The sequence below is a fragment of the Ochlerotatus camptorhynchus genome, unplaced genomic scaffold (assembly GCF_037179485.1).
Source record: "Ochlerotatus camptorhynchus isolate MF236.1 unplaced genomic scaffold, CSIRO-AGI_Acam_v1.1 ptg000270l, whole genome shotgun sequence".
NCBI lineage: Eukaryota > Metazoa > Arthropoda > Insecta > Diptera > Culicidae > Ochlerotatus > Ochlerotatus camptorhynchus.
In genome coordinates, this window is record NW_027040759.1 from 1,118,685 (window position 1) to 1,141,242 (window position 22,558).

Consider the following 22,558-nt stretch of genomic DNA (forward strand, 5'->3'; position numbering starts at 1 on the left):
ACCGGGTTCTGGTCTACGAGACAGAGATCGATTAGGATCACAGCGGAAGTTCCACAAGGCTCCATTCGCTGAAGTTGCCCAAAGGAGTTGAGATCGTTGGCTTTGCGGACGACGTCGTCTTGACAGTAACAGAGTTGAGAGCGTTGGCAACCGAGGCGATCGACATGATTGGTAACTGGATGCAAGGAGCGAAGCTGCAGATAGCCCACCACAAAACGGAAGTGTTATTGGTCAGTAACTGTAAAGCGGTGCAGCGTGCAGAAATCACCGTCGGGGAGCACGCCATAGCATCGAAGCGCGTGTTGAAATACCTGGGAGTGATGATCGATGACCGGCTAAACTTCAACAGCCACGTCGAATGTGCTTGTGAGAAGGCTTCGAAGGCCATCAACGCGATAGCTAGAATCATGGACCCAAAGGTCAGGACCAATAGCGTGGAAGGAATTTATCGAAAAATCATGGTTCTCGGCAATAGAATGGAAGTGCACGCAGTAGTAGCAACAATCAATACGAAACTAACGATTTTAAATTGGCTCACCACTTTAGTAGCCTATTGGTCCCAAGCAAACGATTAACGTACCCTATTCTAGTTGAAATTCTATTACTACACTATGTTTGTTTTGATTCGCTATGAAAGTTTGACAGATAACATCAGGGGTGTGTGGATTCATGCAGAACATGCAGGGGTGAGTGAAATAGCTTGGGACTGCTTGGGACCGTTGTTCTGGTACTGAGTGAGCCAAAAATAATAATGATTTTCTTCGGGACCTAGTGGTCTTAGAGTTACCTCTATGGTAGTAGGTTTTTTAGATTTGTGGGTAGTTATATTTTTGAGTGCATGGGGGAATGCTGTCAACAATGCTGTCGGTTTGTTTACCAACAATAGCTGACGTTTTGTTTTAACCTAACTTTTTTCCTAACCTGAACTTCAGAGCTAGGATTAATGTCATTGTTGATGTTGATCAAAATGGAATCAGTTTTATCACTTAATTGTTGGGGTCCAACTAGAAATCATGCAAGGCGGACCCAGGTGCGATCCTTGTGTAGCGAGGACCGAATGGACCAGATCCCGCCAGTCAGATGATTGTCCGCGGGAAGGTTGTTTAAAGGAGGATTGTCCGCATGAGGATTGTTTGAAGGAGAATTGTCTGCTACCGACGAGTCAAGGAGTACGTGGAGGAAGAAGATTATCCGGAACTCTGAAGCTCTTTATATGTTCCAGGGGGAACGATACATTCGGATGCATCCTGTATCCCCATCAAATTTATCCATAAAATTCTGCTTATATATCCAGAACATCAGTCAGAACTTTTTTTCTCCAGACATTCTTATTCGATTTTTTGTCTATTTTTCAGTATATCCTGAATATCCCTGTTGATCCTCTGTCTTTTCCGAAAATTCTTTCAATTCTGCTCGCATGCCGTCACAGTGTTGCCATATCTTTTTTGAAGCAACATGCATCAGGATGAGTGTCGTTCCCCAACGTTTTCCTTGAACGTCATTGATTGTCTCTGAAGATCTTTCCTGGAACTATCTTCCTGCGGACAATCGTCCAGTAGACAATCTTCCTCTGATCAATCTTCCTGCGGACCAGTGTTGGAAAAGTTCGCGATATTTCACGAAGTTCACCAAGGGAAAAGTTCGCGAGTCATAGGGAACTTTGATGAACTTTTCCATCACTGCTGCGGACAACCCAACAAACAATCGTCTATTGAAGAAACGACTTCTTGGCCATTTTATTCAACTGCATGCTAAAACTAAAATTTTTGATTATTCAGCGTTTATTAGACATCACTGCTTCCTTAAAACAGTAATGCTCTGTATACGCTTGATTCTCATGTGAAGTAACGTTTAATTAGACATTATTATACATTTATTAAACGATTATTCAACTGTGGGAAAATTAACCCGAAAATAAGAGGACAGGGGAACAGGGACAAGGGAAGGGTGTGTGTGTTTCTTAAGTGTATTGTATTTCAATATTTCTGACGTGGCTCGCACCACACAGATATTAGAAAATTTATTAAATACTTATACATGCCGTTGTATGGGAATCGAACCATGTACCTTCCGATCACCAGCCGCTTGCCTTGTCATCTGAGTTATCCTAGAATTCATCATATGGGCAACTCAATAATCTATAAAAGCTTGCATGAAAGTAAATACCTATCAGCACTCCCGATCGCAACTCTAGCTCCTTCAAGGCCCTGTGCGAATGATTAATAATTATTCATTCATCGTTGTTATAAATGAGACCGATGTTGCCTCTTCACATCTCCAAGTCGAAAGAAAGGATGCTCGGTTATATTTTAAACTAGATCAATGCATTCATTATCGTGAGTCATGTGATCGATGATTACTATTAAAATTAATTATGTTCTACACAAATAAATAAAGGGTTGAGCTTCGGATTGAACTCACGACCTTCTAATTGGAAAGCAAAAACGGTAACCACTACTCTACTGATTTCACCTTGTTGTAAGACTGAATCAGTGTTATCGAATAATGAATCAAATACGTCGTTTATAAAGCATTTACAAATCATGTGATTACAACATGGAAGCATAGTGGTATAAGAGCTATTATGCTGACTGTATTCACCTTTATTCAGCAATATTGTAAAGTAATGCAATGAAATCTAATAAAGGAGCTGGAGAACATTTATTAGACGTCTAAGCATGTTATTAAATCAATTGAAAACAGTCGAATTAAAGTGTCAATGTATGTACAAATTATATCTATTCAGTTTGTTATTAGATCGAACTTCTGGCGTTGAATTGGGAAGACATTTAACACTTTACAGCTTTTAATAAGTAAATTAATCAGATCAGAGCAAACAGTGAAACAATGAGCTTTTTCAGCACAAAATTCGACAACTCTTTTTATTCAGCATTGTACACTGTTATACAGCATTTATTCAATATATATATATGCTTATTTGTGACTTTGAATTGTTTGTTGGGTGGTATAAGAGCTATTTTGCTGAGTGTATTCACCTTTATACAGCAATATTGTAAAGCAATGCAATGAAATCTAATAATGGAGCTAGAAAACATTTAAAAGACGTTTAATAAAGCATTTTATTTAATCATTTGAAAACAGTCGAATAAAAGCGACAATGTATGTGCAAATTACACTTATTCAGTTTGTTATTAGATCAAACTTCTGGTTCTGAATAAGGAAGACAGTCAACGTTTATAAAGCTTTTAATAAGAAAATTAATCATATCAGAGCAAACGGCGGAATAAAGGCGCATCTATCGATCTCAATGAGCTTTTTTCAGCACATAATTCGACATCCTGTTTTATTCAGCATTGTACACTGTTCTACAGCATTTATTCAATGTGTATGACTTTGAATTGTTTGTTGGGAATTCTCTTCCTCCAAATAATCTTCGTGCGGACAATCCTCTTTCGAACAATCCTTCTGCGGACAATCTTCTTCTGAACAATCTTCCTGCGGACAATCCTCCTTCGAACAATCCTCCTGCGGACAATCCTCCTCCAAACAATCTTCCTGTCGACAATCTTCCTGCGGACAATTCTCCTGCGGACAATCCTCTTCCTCCGGATAATCTTTCTCCTCGACTCGTTGGTAGCGGACAATATTCTTGCGGACAATCCTGCTGATAATCCTCCTTCGAACAATCCTCCGAATAATCTTCCTGCGGACAATTCTCCTTCGTACAATCTTCTCCCGAGCAAACTTCCTGTGGACAATCCTCCTTTGAACAATCTTCCTGCGGACAATCCTTATTCGAACAATCTTCCTGGGTACAATCGTTCTTCGAACAATCCTCCTGGGGACAATCCAAATATATGATGTTCAAGGGCCCTGGAGCTAATGAACTATTAGATTAGATAATTAACTATTTTAACTAGTTCCGCTTTTTTTTTTTTTTTGTTAGCATTCATGCCTCTCACGCCAAAGTCACGAGTTCAAATCTCAAAATGGCGAAACAAAAAGAAACCTGCTAAAGGATATGACACACCTCAATCTGACTGCCACGGCGCTTTTGCTGGCAGTTGTGCTGTCTGTGTCACTTTTGACACCTGTTCTGGTACAAATTGCTGTCTTTTGCTCTAGTACCGGGTGCACCAGGTACACTAAAAAAACAGCTAGGTGAACCATAAATCGCGTGAAGGAGGTCCTTACCTTTCGGGTCCATGGCTAGAATCATGCCGAACAACGCTGGTCACAGCAGTAGCAAGAGGCGTCTTCTGGCTAGTGTGTCGTCGTCGATACTGAGGTATGGAGGTCCAGCCTGGGTAACAGCGCTGGAAACGAAACAGAACCAAAGGAAACGGAGCAGTACGTTCCGGTTCATGGCCATGCGAGTCGTGAGTATGGAACGTTGTGAGAGCTGAGTCGTTGGCTAAGTGGCAACAGGAGTGGAACACGGCAGAGAACGGTAGATGGACACGTAAACTAATACCGACTCTTTCGACCTTTGAGAACAGAAAACACGGAGAAATCAACTTTCACCTAACGCAGTTCCTGTCTGGCCTTGGCTGCTTCAGGAAATACCTGTATCGGTTCGGAAACGCAGCGTCACCCCTCTGTCCGGAGTGTGGCAACGTGGATGAAACGCCGGATCATGAGGTCTTCTTTTTCTTCCTCGCATTTCAAGCTTATTGCGTGCTCTCAACTTAGTGTTCTAGATGCACTTACACAGTTATTAATTGAGAGCTTTCGATGCCTGTACAATTTTTGCATTAGTATAATTATGTGGCAAGGCAAGTACAATCATACTCTATGCCCAGGGAAGTCGAGAAATTTTCCAACCCGAAAAATTCCTAGACCGGACCGGGAATCGAACCCAGCCACCTACAGCATGGTCTTGCTTTGTAGCTGTGCCTTTACCGACTGAGCTAAGGGAGGATCAGAAGGTCTTCGACTGTTTAAGGTTCGAGGCAGTGCGAAGGGAGATGCCCATTATAGTGATGCAAAATTTGAAATTTTCGCTCCACAATACTTAAACGATTCCAAATCGGATCCTGACTAACCTCTCAAAATTTGAACCCATTTGGTGAGAATTTGAGATGGCACAAACCATTTGAAGTTTGTATGGGAATTACTATGGTAAAACCAAGATTTTTGTTCATGTCTATCTAATAATTCACCATATCGGTCTGCTTCAAAAGCTTTCAATTTTACTTGTAGAAAATTTTCCCAGCTACAACTTTGCTGAAGACCACTTTTTGATTAAATGCAAGGATCGAAAATTATTAATGGTTCAATGTACTGATGTCTTATGATCATGCTCAATCAACTGCTCAGCAGGCAACATTGGTGTTTCTGTGGCGTTGAATAGGACACAAAAGTTATGGCTATATACTGTCACACTGCAAAATACAGTGTTGCCTACAGAGCAGCTGCTTGATCATGTCATAAGTTTACCAATCTCTTAAATAATTAATAACTTTTTCCTGTCTCGTTTTACATGGAAACGATCTTCAGCAAAGTTGTAGCTGAGAAAATATTCTATAAGATTGGCCATCAAACTGTTTCGCAGTTCAATATGGAAAAAGACTAGAAGGCAATGGACAAAAAGTTGAGATTTCCCATAGTAATTTACATGTAAACTTCAAATGGCTTGTGCGAAGTCTGTTTCTATCCAAATGAGTTGTAACTTTGGGAGGCTGACCAGTACCCAATTTGAAAACATTTAAGCACTGTGGAGCGAAAAAGTCAAATTTTGCATCAGTCTAATGCCCATCCTTAACGTGGAGAATGACACTTGGAATTGGAATGCCGTCAACAGAGCAGTCACACAAATTATGTCGGAGCTGTAGCGTAAATAGAGAGAGGAGTAGCGATCAAAAAAAAAAAAAAAAAAAAAAAACTAAAACTAAAACGGTTGTTGGGAAACGAACCGACCGATTCGGAAAATTTACGCCTTGATGAACGGTTGATTTCAAGCAGTTCTCTGAAGTTCTTTTCCAATTGTGTTGAAAGGTGAAAAGTTTGTGATTGAACTTAGTTTTTATTTTTTTTTACGAACTATAATATTTTCTTCGAATTTCACCGGGAGTGTAAAAAAGAAAAAAAAATCGTTTTCGAAGTTGTAACGAGAAGGAGCAGATAAGATGGCGGAAGGCGGCGGCACGGATCCGCCTGATCCAGGAGCACGAGGAGTATCCAAAATGGAGACAGAAAATGGAAGACAAAATGGCAGCATACAAACAAATCAGAAGAGAGATACGTACCTCTACACGGTTCGTGATGAAGCACCATACCGTGTGTTCGTTGAATGTATTGGCCAGGATAAGATCAACAAGTTCGCAGTGGGTTCGATGATCAAGAAGTTGGAAAATTACCGGAACTTCATTACGGAGCTGAAGTATCTAGGACGTAACAAGATCATCGCATTTTTCACCAGTTACATCAAGGCAAACCTGTTCGCAGGAGATGAACGTGTCAAGGAAAAGGGATACAAAACATATGTACCCCGTCATCTAATCAGTGTACGAGGTGTACTTTCCGGAATACCGGTTGACATTACGGAAGAAGAAATCAAAATGGAAATCGAGTGTGATTATCCAGTGCTTGATGTTTATCGTCTGAACAGATTCATCGATGGAAGGCCAAAGCCAACAAACCGCGTTAGTGTAACATTCAGAGCTAACCAGCTACCTGAGAAAGTGAAATTGTTCTGCTGCACGAATCGAGTTCAACCATTTGTACAGAAATTACTATTCTGTGACAAATGCCATCGGTTCAATCATAAGACCGACAATTGTAAAGGTAGACGGCGGTGTCCAAAATGTTCAGGAATTCACGACGAAGACGATGAAAACTACATCAACTGCACAAATCAAGTGAAGTGTTTCTACTGCAAGTCTGCACATCGTACAACTGACCAGGATTGCCCGGAAAGGGAGAAGCAACAACGGATTAAAACGATGATGGCAAAACGAAGTCTTACCTACATTGAAGCTCGTGAATTGCTGGTTCCTCGGTTAACTAGCAACATCTATGAAACATTGGCTGATGGCAAGGAGTACCCTACACCAGCTGAAAGTTTCGCGAAGATGACAGCAGGGAAATACTAAAAAAAAACAACATCACCCACAGGTGCAATCCCGAAGCGTCGGGTGGATGGAATCCAACAGAATACCATAAGTCAAACGGTAATAGCAACAGAGCACAAAACGGATCGACAAGAAAAACGAAAGAAGGTCGATGCTGAGAGGAACAGGATCGTTAATGAGCACAGGATTGATATGTCGCCAGTAACTGGAACAGGGCTTAATAATAGACAAGCAGCAACCGACAAAGAGCGATGGGACAGCTTCACAGCACAAGCCAACAAGAATGCCATCGAGATTGCGGAGCGAAACATGCACGGAGCATTAATGAATTTCTATTCGGACTTAGTGCAGAAGAAAGATCTACCTCAGGAGTGGCAAAAAGTCATAAAAGAGTTAACAAAACAACATTTCAAGCTAAGTAATACTATTTTCTAATTTTATTTATTGTTTTTCTAAAATGGATGCGTTCAAATTGATACAAGTAAACATTCAAAGTTTAGCTAAAAATAAAGAAGAGCTTCAAAGGTCATTGCTCGGCGGTGGCTATTCAGCAGCTTTGCTATCTGAGACGTGGACAAATTCAGAATTAGAATCTACAAATAAGTATAACATATCACGGTATCACAGGTTTTTTAATTCAAGAGAAGATAACTATGGAGGAGTTGGAATATACTTAAAACAAGATTGGGCATACTTAGAAATTGCTTTTCCTCAGTTAAATAGAGCTACACAGGTTGTTGGAGTTGAAGTAGTACGCTTGGACTTGGCCATCATTTCCGTTTACGTGGCCCCTTCGATAATACGTCAGGAATTGGAGGAAGATTTAACAAAAATATTCGAATCTGTCAAAAAATATAAAAAAGTTATTATTGGCGGGGATTTTAATGGGCATCATTTTACATAGGGAAATGATTTTAATGATTTTAGGGGGAACATTTTAATGGAAAAGGTAGATGAATATAATGTGATTATTCTAAATGATGGCTCTAAAACATATTTTCCGGTAGAGCTCAATAAAAAATCTACTGCTATAGATGTTTCACTTTGCTCACCTGTTCTCTACAACGATGTTGTATGGAAAACGTTAGATTATAACATTGGAAGTAATCATGTAGCTATTGAAATATCTTACACTATTCAGAACCAGTATAAGAGAGAAAAATATGTTTTTAATTATAAGAAAATTAAAGATGAAATTAGTAAGTTAGATTTATCAAATTTAACAGACATTAATGAGTTTCAAATGAAAATTGAAAAAAATTTCAAACAATGTAGGATTAAAAATAAATATACCCCAAAATTTTGGTGGTCATGTAAAGTAGAAGAAGCCTGGAAAAATAAAAAGAAAAATAGAGCAGAATTCAATAAACAATCATCTTTAGAAAATTTAATTAAGTTTAAAAGAGCACAAGCAATTTTTGATAAAATTAAAAGAGAGGAAAAAATCAATAATTTTCGTGAGTTTGTTGATAGTATAGATCCATCATCAAATTCATCACAACTTTGGAACAAAATTAATAAGCTGACAGGTAAACACAGAAAACAGATAAGTAACAATATTTTAATGGAAGATGAAAATCTAGCGAACCAATTTTTAGATAAGCATTTTGGAATAAATGATTTCACAGCTTTGGAAGGCCATTATGGCAGCGTTAATTATAACTTATTGAATCTTCAAAAGTTCAATAAAATAGTTGAAAGTAAAAATAAAACTTCATCTCCTGGGGAAGACAAAATTTCATATGATATGTTGAGTGTGTTATCAGATGATTCCAAAATCGCAATTGTTAAAGAAATAAACAACAATTGGAGGAATTGTTTCTTACCGTTATCGCTAAAAACTATTAAAATTGTCGCTATACCGAAACATGGGAAAGATCAATCTAACATCGATGGCAAGAGACCAATTTCTCTTGTTCCCACTTTAACAAAAGTAACAAATTGTGCAGTTTTAGATAAACTACATTTATTTTTGGATAATAACAACATTATTCCAGCAACTTCTTTTGGCTTTCGTAAACATAATTCTACAATAGCTTGTTTAAATTTTGTAATCAATTCAGTATTACATAATAAAAGAGATGGATTTTTGACAGCAATAATTTTTTTAGATCTATCGAACGCTTTCAACAAAATTAATACAGATATTCTGGAACAAATTCTTTTAAAATATTCAACTCCTTTTGAGATAGTTAATTGGATAACAAATTTTCTTAAAAATAGGAAAATAATATTTAAAACTGAAAATCGCGTGATTGAAAGATTTGTTTCGAACGGTCTTCCCCAGGGTGATGTAATGTCGCCAACTCTGTTTAACATTTATACTGCACAATTGCATGAACTGTCAAATGGAGATGTAGTTTTAGTCCAATTTGCTGACGACTTTGGTGTAATTATCAAAGCTAAAAATTTGGAGCATTTGAATCACAAAGCACAGTCATTTATGAATAATTTGAGTATAGAAATGGGAAAGTTAAAATTTACAATAAATCATGAGAAAACAAAAGCAATCATTTTCCAAAATAGCAACAATATTCTTAACGTGAAACTTAACAACCAATTAATAGAAACAGTTAATCATCATATGTATTTAGGAATAACTTTAGATAAATTTCTTAGTTTTGGAGCTCATATAAAACAAATAAAAAGTAAAATTTCTGATAGATTGAATATGATTAAGGTAATTAGTGGTATAAAAACTGGTAGTCATCCTCAAACTTTAATAAATGTTTATCAATCTCTTATTAGAAGTGCAGTTGAGTATGGTTCTTCAATTTATAATAATTCTAAAAAAACGAACAAACAAATTTTACAAACAGTTAATAATATTGCGTTGAGGAAAGTTACAGGCTGCACACGTTCAACTCCTTTAAATACACTTATGGCAATAGCGGGACAAGAACCAGTTGAATTAAGACATCAGTATTGTACAGCAAAAGAAATTGGTCGTTACTTTTTCACAAATAATATTGTTTCTGAACAACTTAAATCTACAGACTTGAATACAATTTCTCAGGACAAGTGGTCATACTTAGAAAGTATATATTTTAAATATAAGCTTGTAATTGACAATATATCGCCGCTAGAAAAGTTGCTTGAGAAACCAATTAATTTAAAAATTGAAAGTGATATAAAATGTTTAGTAAGCAAAAAATCTAATACAAATCCAATTCAGCTAAAACAAGCAGTATTGTGTCTAATGAATGGTAAATATAAATTTAGACCTCGAATTTTTACGGACGCATCAAAATGTGGTAATGTATGTGGAATAGGTATTTTTAACGATTATCTCAGATCAAGACAATCAATTCGTTTAGAAAATGAAACGTGCATAACGACAGCGGAAGTCATTGCAATTGATATAGCCTTAAATAATATTTGTGACAATCAAATAGAAAATGCAGTTATTTACACTGACTCTAGATCATCATGCCAAATTTTAAATGCGGCATCTAATAGTTCTCAAAACAATAAATTTTTAAATGAGATGATCCGTAAGGCTTCACGTTGGTCGGTTACCATTCAGTGGATTCCTAGCCATGTAAATATTAATGGCAATGAAATTGCAGATGCACTAGCAAAACACGCTATTAACGGACCGGTGGTCATGTCCAACGTACTATTTATCAAAGATGCTTTTCTGATTTTAAAGAACAAACTATTGGAAAATGTAAACCTGTGGTATCGTGATTATGCAGAAATTCAAGGCAAGGGTCTCAAATTTTTCGGATTTCAGAATCAATTTGAGAAAATTCCTTGGTTTTATGATAGAAGTTTGAGTAATACTGAAGTGAGACTGTTGAATAGGTTGCTGTCAGGCCATGACTATTCAAAGTATTGGCTCGCCAAAATGAAACTCGTGGATGACCCGGATTGCGAAATTTGCCAAGAACCCGAAACGGCAGAGCATGTTATTTTGTTATGTTGTAGATTTGGACACATCAGATCAAAATATCCATTCGAGTGTAAATTTAAAACTTTGCTTGAACTATTCCAATCAAAGGACATTGATACATTCAAAGAGGTAGTGATGTTCTTAAAAGAATGTAAATTAGATTTATAAATTTGATATTCATAAATGTGAAATGCACAAAACGTAAAGCAGTCGACTGCCCAAAAGCTGTCCATGCGACATAAAAAGATGCATAGGGCAATATAGTCTTCGTCACTCAGCCCTCCTTTTTGAGTTGTCAAACTCACACAGCTCACACAGAAGAAGAAGAAGAAGAAGAAGAAGAGGAGTAGCGATCTAGCAACGGCAGCTAGTGCTGAGGGTATGACAAGTACATGAGTACAACTCCCCGAAGTTGTCGCTTCACCGTGATCCCGGGGGGATTCAGGCAGAGGAGAGAGTAAGGAAAGGGTTTTAGTGGAGCTGCACTCGGCAACTAGTAGATACCACACCGTGACAACTTCACTACAGGCCTGGCTTTTGAAGCATTCCTAAACCTTACTAGGCATACTAAAAATCATTCAATATATCGCAAAGCTTCCAGGGCAATACTCATGCTTAAATGCAGCACATAAAACTCTGGATAAATTATTATAAATTATTGGAACAATGCCTTTTCACTCACCAAACTGAAATCATTTAGGGAAAATGGATGGCCTATGGATCTAAGATTGGGCCCACCGCTAAAAATCTGCTATTTTTCAATGTTATCTACATGAACGCGGCATTGGGACGGTGCTAATGGATATTTTTGGTCACTATTGAAAATTTAGTCGATTGCTGAATTTATGTATGGGCCCTAATTAGGCCGACGTTACATCCATTTCCCCTAGGTATGTAAATTATAATTTGACCACCAGCGATTTCACAAAACTGGACCAATTAATTTCTATTTTTTTATGAAACACACAAATGTTGGCTACTTTGCTCGAGGTTCTAGAAGAATAAATCTCAAAATAATGTTTTATTTCAAAGTTCGAGTTGTAGTAAACGTCATTTTAAGTGCTCGAATAAAGTGGTTAATTGGATTTTGTTTGAAAAGGAGCTGGAGTCGATTTTTTTTATCAAATCAAAGCAGTCGGTGTCGATTTAGATCCGACTCCACATCCCTGTCTACAACCAAGCCTACTAGAGACGCCGACATAGGGAAGTGAAATAAATCATCAACATCGATCAGCCAATAGATTCTCAAGCAACACGATCTACATTCACAGAGAACGCGGGAGCATCAACCGCACCGAATCACAATAATTGTGTCAGTTCGGTTCAGAACGATAAATAAAAGAAGCGTTTCAAATGCGTTTAAAAATATGTGTTTTTTTCCTCGCACACTCAGTTTATTCAACTCTCGTTGGTTTGATATTTTGCCTTTCTACCTGATACGCGCACGGTGACAACCCAGCAACAGCAAACCGATTTTGTACGGTAGATGATTACTCCAAATGTACTTATTGTTATTGTTCTGTGCAACAGTTGGGGTTTCAACTTGGTAGGTAAAAAAAAACTAATCTAAAGTAACTGAGTAACAGTAGATGCGGTTAGGGGAAATAACTGTGCCTATCAACTATGTGCGTATGAGGGGGACAGGGTTAATGATAAAAATCTTAAAAATTATCTGCTATATATTATTGATCAAAAATAGCGTGTAATAAATTACAAAGAACAATATATTTGCAACGACAGATACACTTTAAACACCGACATAATGACGGTAAATCTAAGCCCTAATCGTCCAACACAATGACGGTCTTATCGTCCTCATCCCCCCCATTTACGACGGCCGGAGGATCAACCTCCATCGCTTCTGGGTCATTGGACTTATCGCTGCTACTTTGACTACTGGTGCTGCCACCTGTCTTGGCCAAAAACTGACTGATAAGATTATTCTTGGTAGTCTGGTTGATGTTCTGCCCTCGCGGAACGGACATTAGCAGCTGTACGCGCTTCTTTGCCGCCACCGGTTTAGCATCCGCACTGCTGGGAGATGCAGCGGCAGCAGGGGCAGCCTTTTGCGATTTCCTGCTTTTGCTGCTGCTGCTGGGTGAGGGAGCAGGGCTGGCATTGGCTTTCTTCTCTTTCGCAAACTGTTTCCGTTTGTCGTCCTCGGAGAGTTTTTTCGTAAACTTGGTGATGCGGGAGGTAGCGGTGCCCGGTGGTTTTGGCTTTGTGGCGGAACTGGGCGTCGATTGCAGTCTGGAAATGGGGGTCGGTTTGTTATTATTTATGGTTATTTTGAACGAATTAAATGCTCACCTTTCATTCTTCTCCTTCTCCTTGGGGGATTCCTTCTTCTGTTCTGCTTTCTTGTCGCCATCCTCTTCGCCGTCCTTCTTTTGCTTCTTCTCCTTTTTGCTCTTGGTGATCGGCTTCAGGATAAACTCCCACCCGGTTGGAACTTTCAAATCCATCAACGCGTACTTGACCAGTGCTTCCTTGTTGACGTACCAGCACATCTTGTTCTGCATCGGGCCCTCATCCGGACAGGGCCTCCAGCTGGCCACTTCCAGTATTTTCGTTCTGATGCTGTCCGGAGCGTACTGCGGCACGTTGATTTCGCCTTCGTCCCTCCGCTTGCCCCAGTACGCCAGAAACTCTTTGATCAGGAACTTGCGATTCAGAGCGCAACCGTGGATGAGCGTGATCAGTTCCTTGACTCCTTCGTCCACCAGCTTGATCTGCTTGGGCTTCCGCTCGATCGGTTCCTTCTCCTTCAACGGCGACGTATGGTTCGACTCGGGTTCGCTCTTCTGCACCGTAAACGAAATCGGTTCCTCCGGATCGAACAACATGGCCCGAGCCTTCAGAATCTCCCAAATGACCGCCGAACATTCCGGTCCCTCTCCGGGTCCATTCTCCCACAGACACCCGATCAGGCGGGGTTTGATCTTTTCCGTCTTCTTCTTCATTTCGGCGGCAAATTCCTGCTGCATAATTTTCAGCTTGGCTTTCTGGGTTTCCGGGCTGTTGTCGTCCATGACGTCGTCCTCGGCTTGCATTTCTTCGTCGCTCAGATGTCCATGGGGCACGAAAAAGTCGTTGTCCACTTCGTAGTCCTCTTCCGGATCGACGTCCTTCTCGTCGTCGCTGCCGTGGAGCGATTCTCCCGGTTCCTCCTCTTCCCATTCGTCGTCCGAGTCCACTTCGTAGTCGAAGAATTTCTGGAAAGCAGGATTCGGTAAAGTTGACGCTGGAATTGATGGGTGAAATTGTTCGACTTACCGTATCTTGGACGAATGGCCGGCGAGGTTTGATCTGGTTGCTGCGCTTCCGCCACGTTCCGCGGTACGGTGGACGGCGATTTTCCTCGAACAGGAAGAACTTGGCCCGGTACCGGCGGGAAGGCGCCGCCGATGGATCCACTTCGATCTGGTGGCAAACGTTGTCGTCTGAAAATGGAGGCGAGGAGGGGTCGAATTAGATACTCTAATAAGACTGGGTTTATCATCTCAAGACCAACAATTGAAATGGCCTCAACTCCATTTTGTAAACAACCCTCTCGCGAACCGAAGTCCGCCAACAGAATGAACAGGTAGGGGAAATTCTCCTCTAGCCGATTGTGGTGAAGGTTTCGGTTCGCGAGAAAATGGCCTTACAAGGTTTGTTTACAAAATGGAGTTAAGGCCATTTCAATTGTTGGTCTTGATCTAGAAGATCCTCTTGATTACTCAAAGAGGTTCGCAAGATTTCTTGGCGATGTTGGAATAATCCTAATGGTAACAAGTTGGTAGCATTTCGAAGAAAAGTTTTTGGGCAATCAAGGGAAATCCGTGAAGTACTTCGGAGAACTCGATTGACAGAACTTCAATGGAGAATTCTGGAACTTAGAAGAAGTTGAGGCAACTTCAAGAGAATGTTGAGGGCATCAGAAATTACAAAAGATTGGGGAATTTTTATGGAAACATTGGAAGAACGGGAAAACCGCGAGCTCCAAGATCTTTGAAGATGATGTTGAAGGTAACACTCCACACGGTCAATGAGATCAACCTAAATTTGAGTTCTGTTTACTCATAACTGCAAAAAGTGCAGGAACTTAGCGATTAGTAAATTTGCCTCATGTTTCCTGTGGAGAACCTAAAAAAATCTGCCGGAAAATGAGGAAATTTGACGAAAATTTTACACAGTCTAGAAGTAGTACCAATAGAACAAGTGAATCCAATCTTTACTTTTCTCATATTCGGGAAGTTTTTCCTGGACAAACCTGGAATACATGAGGCAAATTTACTCATCGCTGACACTATTTGCGATTTACGACTAAACTAAACTCAAATTTGAGTTAATCTCATTGGCCGTGCAGCTATTCCTCAGGAAATTCGCAACATCTCAAGAACTCGAAAACTTCAGAAAGATCATGAAAATGAAAGGATTGTTTTTATCTGGTTCGATTATTTGTAATGCTCAATCGCGTTAGCCTTCCGGAGCCGATGAATTGAATTTGACCCACCGTTCAGCGGATCTATTAGAGGAGCTTTATAAAACGTTAAATCTAAGAAGAAGCTTTAGAGTTCGTTGGAAATTCACATCAAAAGAAGATGTATGTGGCACCAATCGAAGAGCAGTGAATCGAAGGGAAAGCTCGGCGGAACATTTCGCGAAAATGGTAGGGAGGCATTCAGATGCAAGTGCAATCAGTCATCGGAAACATAAAGGGAATTTCGACGATCAGCTGTACGAAATTCAAGAAGATCGAATGACCTCCAGGGAAATCACCAAGTCATTATCTAAGAAAACAAAAGCTTTGAACACCTACCGACAATCATCACATCGTCCTCGTCCGCCTCATCATCCTGTGCCGTCCTGTCGCTCCGCCCGACCAGGTAGTTTTTGTGCTTCAGCTGTTGCAAGTACAAGCCATCCCGCCCTCGCTTGCTGCCCGAATCCTCCTTCCCCGCCAGCACATCCTCCAACCGTTTCTTCCGGTCCCCTTCCAGCAGAACGCGGCAGATCGGTGCCAGCCGCATATCGCCCTTCACACAGAACGGCATAAAGGCCAACCGCGGCGGTACTTCTCCCTCACCCACCGACTGACGATCCATCGAGTTCTCATCGTCCGACTGTTTCATGTCCTTGGACGCCGGTTTCTTCACGAAGAAACTCTGAAACGCCTGAGCCGTCTTCTGTTTGCGCTTCTCTTCCGCCTCCTTCTCCTCCTCTTTCTTCTTCCGTTCCTCCTCCTTCTGCTCGTCCTTCTTGCGCTTTTCTTCGTTCCTCGCCTCTACCTCCGCTAACCGTTTGCGTTCCTTTTCCTCTCGTTCCTTACGCTTCTGTTCCTCTTTCTCTTCCTTCTCCTTGCGCTTTTGGTCTTCCTTTTCATCCCGTTCCTTGCGTTTTTGCTCTTCCTTCTCCTCCCGTTCCTTGCGCCTCTGTTCTTCCTTTTCATCCCTCTCCTTCTTCCTCAGGCGCTCCTGTTCTTCCTTCTCACGCTGCTTGGCTTCTTTTTCCTCTTCCTTCTTCTTTTTCCTTTCCTCAAACTCTTGCTGCTTAGCGGCTTGCCTCTGCTCGGCTTCCTTTCGCCGAGCAATCTGCTTCGGTGTCAGTTTCTTCTCCTGCTTATCATCTACCAACAGGGAGCGTTCCTTCGAGTTCGGAGTGCACAGCATGTAGGCATTTTCCTCGTCGTCCGCATCACCTGCACGGTCTGTAGAATCGTCCAGACAGATGCTGACACTGATAGCGCTAATGTTGGGTTTGCTGGTGGCCGCTTCTTCCTGCTGATCGACCTCCATTGCCTCCGTGGAATTTGCTTTCGCTTTGGGCGACTTTTTCTCCGGAGTCTTCTGAAGTTCGGTCGTCTCCGTTTCGTTGATAGATTTCGTCTTACTTTCTGTTTGAATCTTGGCGAACAGCTTATCCAATGCGCCACCGGCAGGCTTCTGCTTTAGCTCTGCCGAGTCTTTCTTCTCTCCAACTTCCGATTCCCCTTTAGCTTTCTTCTGTGCCTTGGGGGTGGTAGAATCCAATTTCTTTTCATCAACCGATTTCTTCGCCGATTGGCCTCGTTTAGGAGTTACCTGATCTGTTTTCGGCTCAGGTTCGCTGGTTTTTTGCGAAGCTGCTCTAGGAAGACGAGTTCGACGAGGAGTAACGGTTTCATCCTTTCCTTTCTTCTTGACGTCATTCGCTTGGTCCACAGCTGAATCGAGCTCAATGGCCAACTCAGGTTCATTTGTCTCTTCGGCAGTGGCAGTGACTGGTTTCGAAGAAGTTTCGTCAGTCGTTTCCGCTTTGTTAACATTCTCGACTGTTGGGTCCTTTTTAGCAGCTTGATCGGAAGGCACGTCTTCGTCCTTATCAGCTGTGGCTTCCGCTTCTTTCTCCTTATTAACGGGCAGTTCTACAACTTTCACCTCCTCCTTTTCGTCTTGCTTTTCCGCATCGGACAAATCACTGTCGTCGAGTACTATTGATTCTTCCGCTGCCGCCGTTTGCTCAACTTTGCTCTTTTTGCCCTCTCTCTTATGCTTCTTTTTCTCTTTCGAAACATTTTTCTTTGCTGATCCTGCCTCTCCAGCACTGCTCTTCCTGCCCTTCTTCTTCCCAATCGGAAACCTTATCTTGATTGTATCATCCTTTTCCTTGCTAGCCGATTCGCCACTACTTTCCCCGTCTTCGTTCGTTGAAGTTTGCGGCAAATCGTCCTCAACAACTAAAGCCACCGATGAATCCGTTGCTGTAGTCGTATCAGAACTAGCCTCTTCGTCCAACACCACAATGGGAGCAGCAGAATACTTGACATTTTCCTTCGCTTCCGAAGTGCGTCCAATTTTCGTAGCCCTGTTGCTGTCCGCTTCGATCGAGGGTTTTCGCTTGCGGGTTGGAGTCGTCTTCGCTGCTACTGGCGACGTCGCTGGTGATCCGGTTAAAATCTACCCGTGAAAAAAACAATCAAAACATAAACGATATTAAACCAACCATTAATCAATTAACAAAAAAAAAACTTACCTGAAACGGAAGCCTCGTCTGTTTCAGCTTCTTCCCGGCGGCGGAAGGCGAAACCTTACCATCGCCTTTGACTACCGTATCCATTCTAACCTTTGCAAGCGAAAAATCCGCTTCTTACTCTTGCTTTCCGTACTTGTTATGAATTTTCCTTCCTTCCTCTTTGCACTTCTTTTCAAGTGGCTCGCATCAATCACTCTCTGGACACGGAAGATGTAGCGCTACCGATGGGGACAACCCGTCAATCACAATCGCCCACCAACCCACCGCGCTGATTTCGACTACAAACGTCCGTTCCGACCACCGATTGTCCGACGAAACCCTGACGAACAACCGAGAACACTAATTAGTTCAATGAGTCACCTTATTTTCTGGTAATTTCCAGTAAATTTAGCCGAACTGTGTATTTTTCTCCGCACGGACACTGGACTGGCTGAAGAAAACCGCGTTTGACGTTTGAAAAAGAGCGCGGATTTCAAAATAAACACCCCGCTGGGGCGCTCGGATGAACCTCACGTTTTCCAGCGATACCAAAATGAACACGGCGAAGCGTTACTGTGCGTTACGGGTATCTGCGAGCACGGTGATTTAAAGAATGTGAGGTGTTGTGCGCTGAATCCGGAAGGAAATACGAAATTTGAACGCGCGTGTGGGATTATTGACGAGTGCACGGATGGATTTGAGTTCACTCACTCGACAAAAAGTGACACAACAGCGGGGCCCTGTTTACTAAAAATGAACACATATGTGTTCATTTTTAGTAAACAGGGCCCCGCTGTTGTGTCACTTTTTGTCGAGTGAGGCTGTGAACCATTTGCCGAGTTAAATTTAACTCGTGGTTAAAAGTGACATTTCGAAAGTTATTTTCTATGTTCGAAAATCCCCGTGCTGTCGATCGACCGGTTTTCGAGCCACAATTGTCAAAATTTAACTTCTTGTCTGTCAGAAGTAACCACGCTCGGGTAGCAGGGTTAATCGATAACTTTCCATCTGTCAAATTTTAACCAAAAGTTAAAATAATTCGCCAAATGGTTCAGAGCCTGAGTGAACTCAAATCCATCCGTGCACTCGTCAATTGACAGTATGATTCAAGGGGTAAGTCACTCTGCCACATTGTGTTAACACTCACAAAAACACACTTCAACACACGTCACATGATAAGCAAATTTTTAATCAATTCTGGAACCACTGCAAATACTGTTTACATTCGATTGTTCTTGTTGTTGTTGAGAAAAAAAAACGAGCAAAAAAACGCCGGGAAAGAAAAACATTCTGGATCTGGATTGAAATCCAAAGAAAGGGAAATCCGAAACCGGTTGGGATCCACGAAAACAGCAGCATCAGGAGGAACAGATGCTAAAAAGGTAAATGTTTCGCATGAAAATCAAGACAAACGCAACAGAACAGTGTCTCATTGTGTATCATAGGTTCTCACTAGCAGCATCTCAATTACGACCCCACCAATTAATTGCAAATTGTACCCATTGCTTGGTCCTTGTTCCCGGGTGGCACGTGCCTATTCGTCTTCCTCCTGCAACGGCAGGGCCTGTCTCACTTTGAAAGCCGGTGCACCGAGCTGCGGTTGTATTAGCTCCAAATAACCTTAACCTTCCCGTCGGTTTTGCTTTTTCATTAAACAAATAACAGCAAAGGAGTCGCAGAAGGCTGTCATTTTCAGCGTTATGTTATGGTTGAGGATATGATTGCCAGAAAGTATATTTTTTCGGTTGAAGTTTTGACTGCTCGGTCATCACGATGAAACACCCAGAAACACCTTCCGACACTCAAAAACACACATGAAACACAGTAAGCACAGACACAAGGTGGCAGAGTGACTTACCCCCTGGTATGATTTGATGTTTATTGTTCTTAAACTCTCTAATGAGTAACCAATCCAATCTAACCCATCAAATTTGAAAATATTTAGAGCGATTGGTTTATTTATATGAACCAGGATATCAGCGAGTGTTCCACACACAGAAAATAATACCGAACTTAGTTAAATTTTCTACCGAACACCGAACCTCGGTTACCAATAAAAAACCGAATAAATGGTTCAAAAACATATTTTCAAGCGTATTTACCGAATCACACCCGAATTTCGGTAAAATAGTACAAATTTGACCGATAGAAATAAAGATTGAACCAAAAAGCAGGCTTGCAACTGCTCATTACAGCTAAAATGGTAGTTTTCGTAATTATGAAACTATGGGATACTATAATGATAATTTTTATTTGTAAGAAGCAAGAAGAGGTGGTAAAGTTTGTATATGTCATATAAAATTAGTCAATTTTGCTTTCAGAAGGTCACAACTAGCGATTTTATGATCGCTGATTGCTCGCTCATCGCGTTGCTCATCATTACAGCTAATTGCTATTATGACCCTCTGAAAGCTAAATTTGTGAGACCAGAGGCAGGTAACGAAGCGGAATCACGTCGTTCGGAGGACTAAATTAACAATAAAAACACGAAACAATTGGAGACGATTAAAAAGCACGCGGCGTCGTTGCGAATCGTTGACATTAATAAAGTACAAAAGTATCGAAAACAAGGTAGCATTTAGTAGTGCGCGATCTCGCACTAGAAACGGTGTATGATAGAGGGGTGCACTGTTGTATCGCCTAACACTCCTCCTCAACGTAATGCCCTCGGTCAGTCACCAGTCCGATCATCTCAACAAAGCGGTTGTGTTTCACCGCCCCAAGTGGCTTCGTGAGGATATCTGAGGATAACACAGTCTTGTTGTCGGCTCATGGACTTCCTGGTCCTGGGATCACCGGCCCAGTCGGAGTCGGAAATCACTTCCAACTTGCAAGCCGTCTCTCCTCCAAGTCGTAAACGCCAGTCCGCTGTCCCTTTTAAGTAGTTGTATCATAGAGGTAACTCTAAGACCAGAAGGTCCCGAAGAAACGTGCTCAACTTTTTGGCTCAGCTCTGGTACTCTCTTCGGTCCCAAACTCGGAACATAGGAAAATCCACGAACCCCTAATTTAATCTGTCAAACTTTCATAGCGAATCAAAACAAACATTGTGTAGTATTAGAATTTCGACAAGAATGGGATACGCAGGGGGTAAATCACTCTGCCACCTTGTGTCTGTGCTTACTGTGTTTCATGTGTGTTTTTGACTATCGGAAGGTGTTTCTGGGTGTTTCATCGTGATGACCGAGCAGTCAAAACTTTAACCAAAAAAATATACTTTCTGGCAACCATATCCTCAACCATAACATAACGCTGAAAATGACAGCCTTCTGCGACTCCTTTGCTGTTATTTGTTTAATGAAAATGCAAAACCGACGGGAAGGCTGAGGTTATTTGGAGCTAATACGACCGCAGCTCGGTGCACCGGCTTTCAGAGTAAGACAGGCCCTGCCGCTGCAGGAGGAAGACGAATAGGCACGTGCCACCCGGGAACAAGGACCAAGCAATGGGTACAATTTGCAATTAATTGGTGGGGTCGTAATTGAGATGCTGCTAGCACAGACAAACAGACATAACACTCGAAAGTTGTTCATCGAACAAGCATTTAACGGACAATTTGAAAGTATCGTAGTTGGTAGTACCGCCACCTGTGGCGCGCATAGTCAATTCCCTTGCGTTTGACTTTACACACTACCGCCATCTGTTCAGCATAGTGCCCACCACAGTGTACTCAACAGATGGCGGTAATGTTTTAGCAACGATGTTTTACAGTGAGAAATATTCAATGTGTTATGTCTGTTTGTCTGTGCTGCTAGTGAGAACCTATGATACACAATGAGACACTGTTCTGTTGCGTTTGTCTTGATTTTCATGCGAAACATTTACCTTTTTAGCATCTGTTCCTCCTGATGCTGCTGTTTTCGTGGATCCCAACCGGTTTCGGATTTCCCTTTCTTTGGATTTCAATCCAGATCCAGAATGTTTTTCTTTCCCGGCAGGATGGTACGGCGGTTTTTTGCTCGTTTTTTTCTCAGCAACAAAAGAACAATCGAATGTAAACAGTATTTGCAGTGGTTCCAGAATTGATTAAAAATTTGCTTATCATGTGACGTGTGTTGAAGTGTGTTTTTGTGAGTGTTAACACAATGTGGCAGAGTGACTTACCCCTTGCCACCTCTTCTTGCATGTTGTTAAAAAGAATTATCATTAAAACATCTCATAGCTTCATAAATCCAAAAAATAGCATTCTAGCTGTAATGAGCATTTGCGAGCTTGCCGAAAAGTACGGTAAAGTATCAACAGTTACGAATTCGGTACGTGAAAACCAAGAAACTCGGAAAACTGAATCGAATATTCGCTAAAACGTGTTAAACGTCATACGCTTAAACGTCAAATGTTCCACTTGCGCTCAACTTCGCGACGGAAATGATAACCGAAAACTCGATTCTCTAAGCTGAGTATAAAACTAGTCAGCCATTTTTTCTCGCGTGTGCTCATCAGACGTGTACAAAAATTCAATGAAAATGGAAAAAAAATTTGGATCAGCTCGATGCACGTTTGATTGAAATCTTCTGTAAGTATTTGAAACTATTTGTATGATTTTATATGCAGGAATCTTGTGCTATTGTTTGTTTCTACTGCCGTGAAAATGTACAAATGGACCCATCGTTCACTTCATCCAGAACTTCTTGTCCAACCGCTCATTCCAAGTCGC

At 41.1% G+C, this 22,558-nt stretch overlaps 1 protein-coding gene across 2 annotated transcripts; it reads right to left on the minus strand.

Moving 5' to 3' along the window:
* Positions 1–12,310: 12,310 nt before the first annotated feature.
* Caf1-180 (Chromatin assembly factor 1, p180 subunit) lies at positions 12,311–18,357 on the minus strand. 2 transcript variants are annotated; one of them, XM_065227367.1, is made up of 6 exons: positions 18,323–18,340; positions 17,926–18,244; positions 15,734–17,849; positions 14,206–14,372; positions 13,240–14,144; positions 12,311–13,179 (listed from the first exon to the last, which is right to left on the minus strand). In XM_065227367.1, exons 2-6 carry the CDS (start codon positions 18,007–18,009, stop codon positions 12,711–12,713), a joined length of 3,741 nt encoding a protein of 1,246 aa, XP_065083439.1. In that variant the 5' UTR covers positions 18,010–18,244; positions 18,323–18,340; the 3' UTR covers positions 12,311–12,710. The 2 variants fall into 2 exon arrangements, with proteins under 2 accessions (XP_065083439.1, XP_065083438.1); XM_065227366.1 differs by having other exon boundaries at positions 17,926–18,357.
* Positions 18,358–22,558: the final 4,201 nt, after the last annotated feature.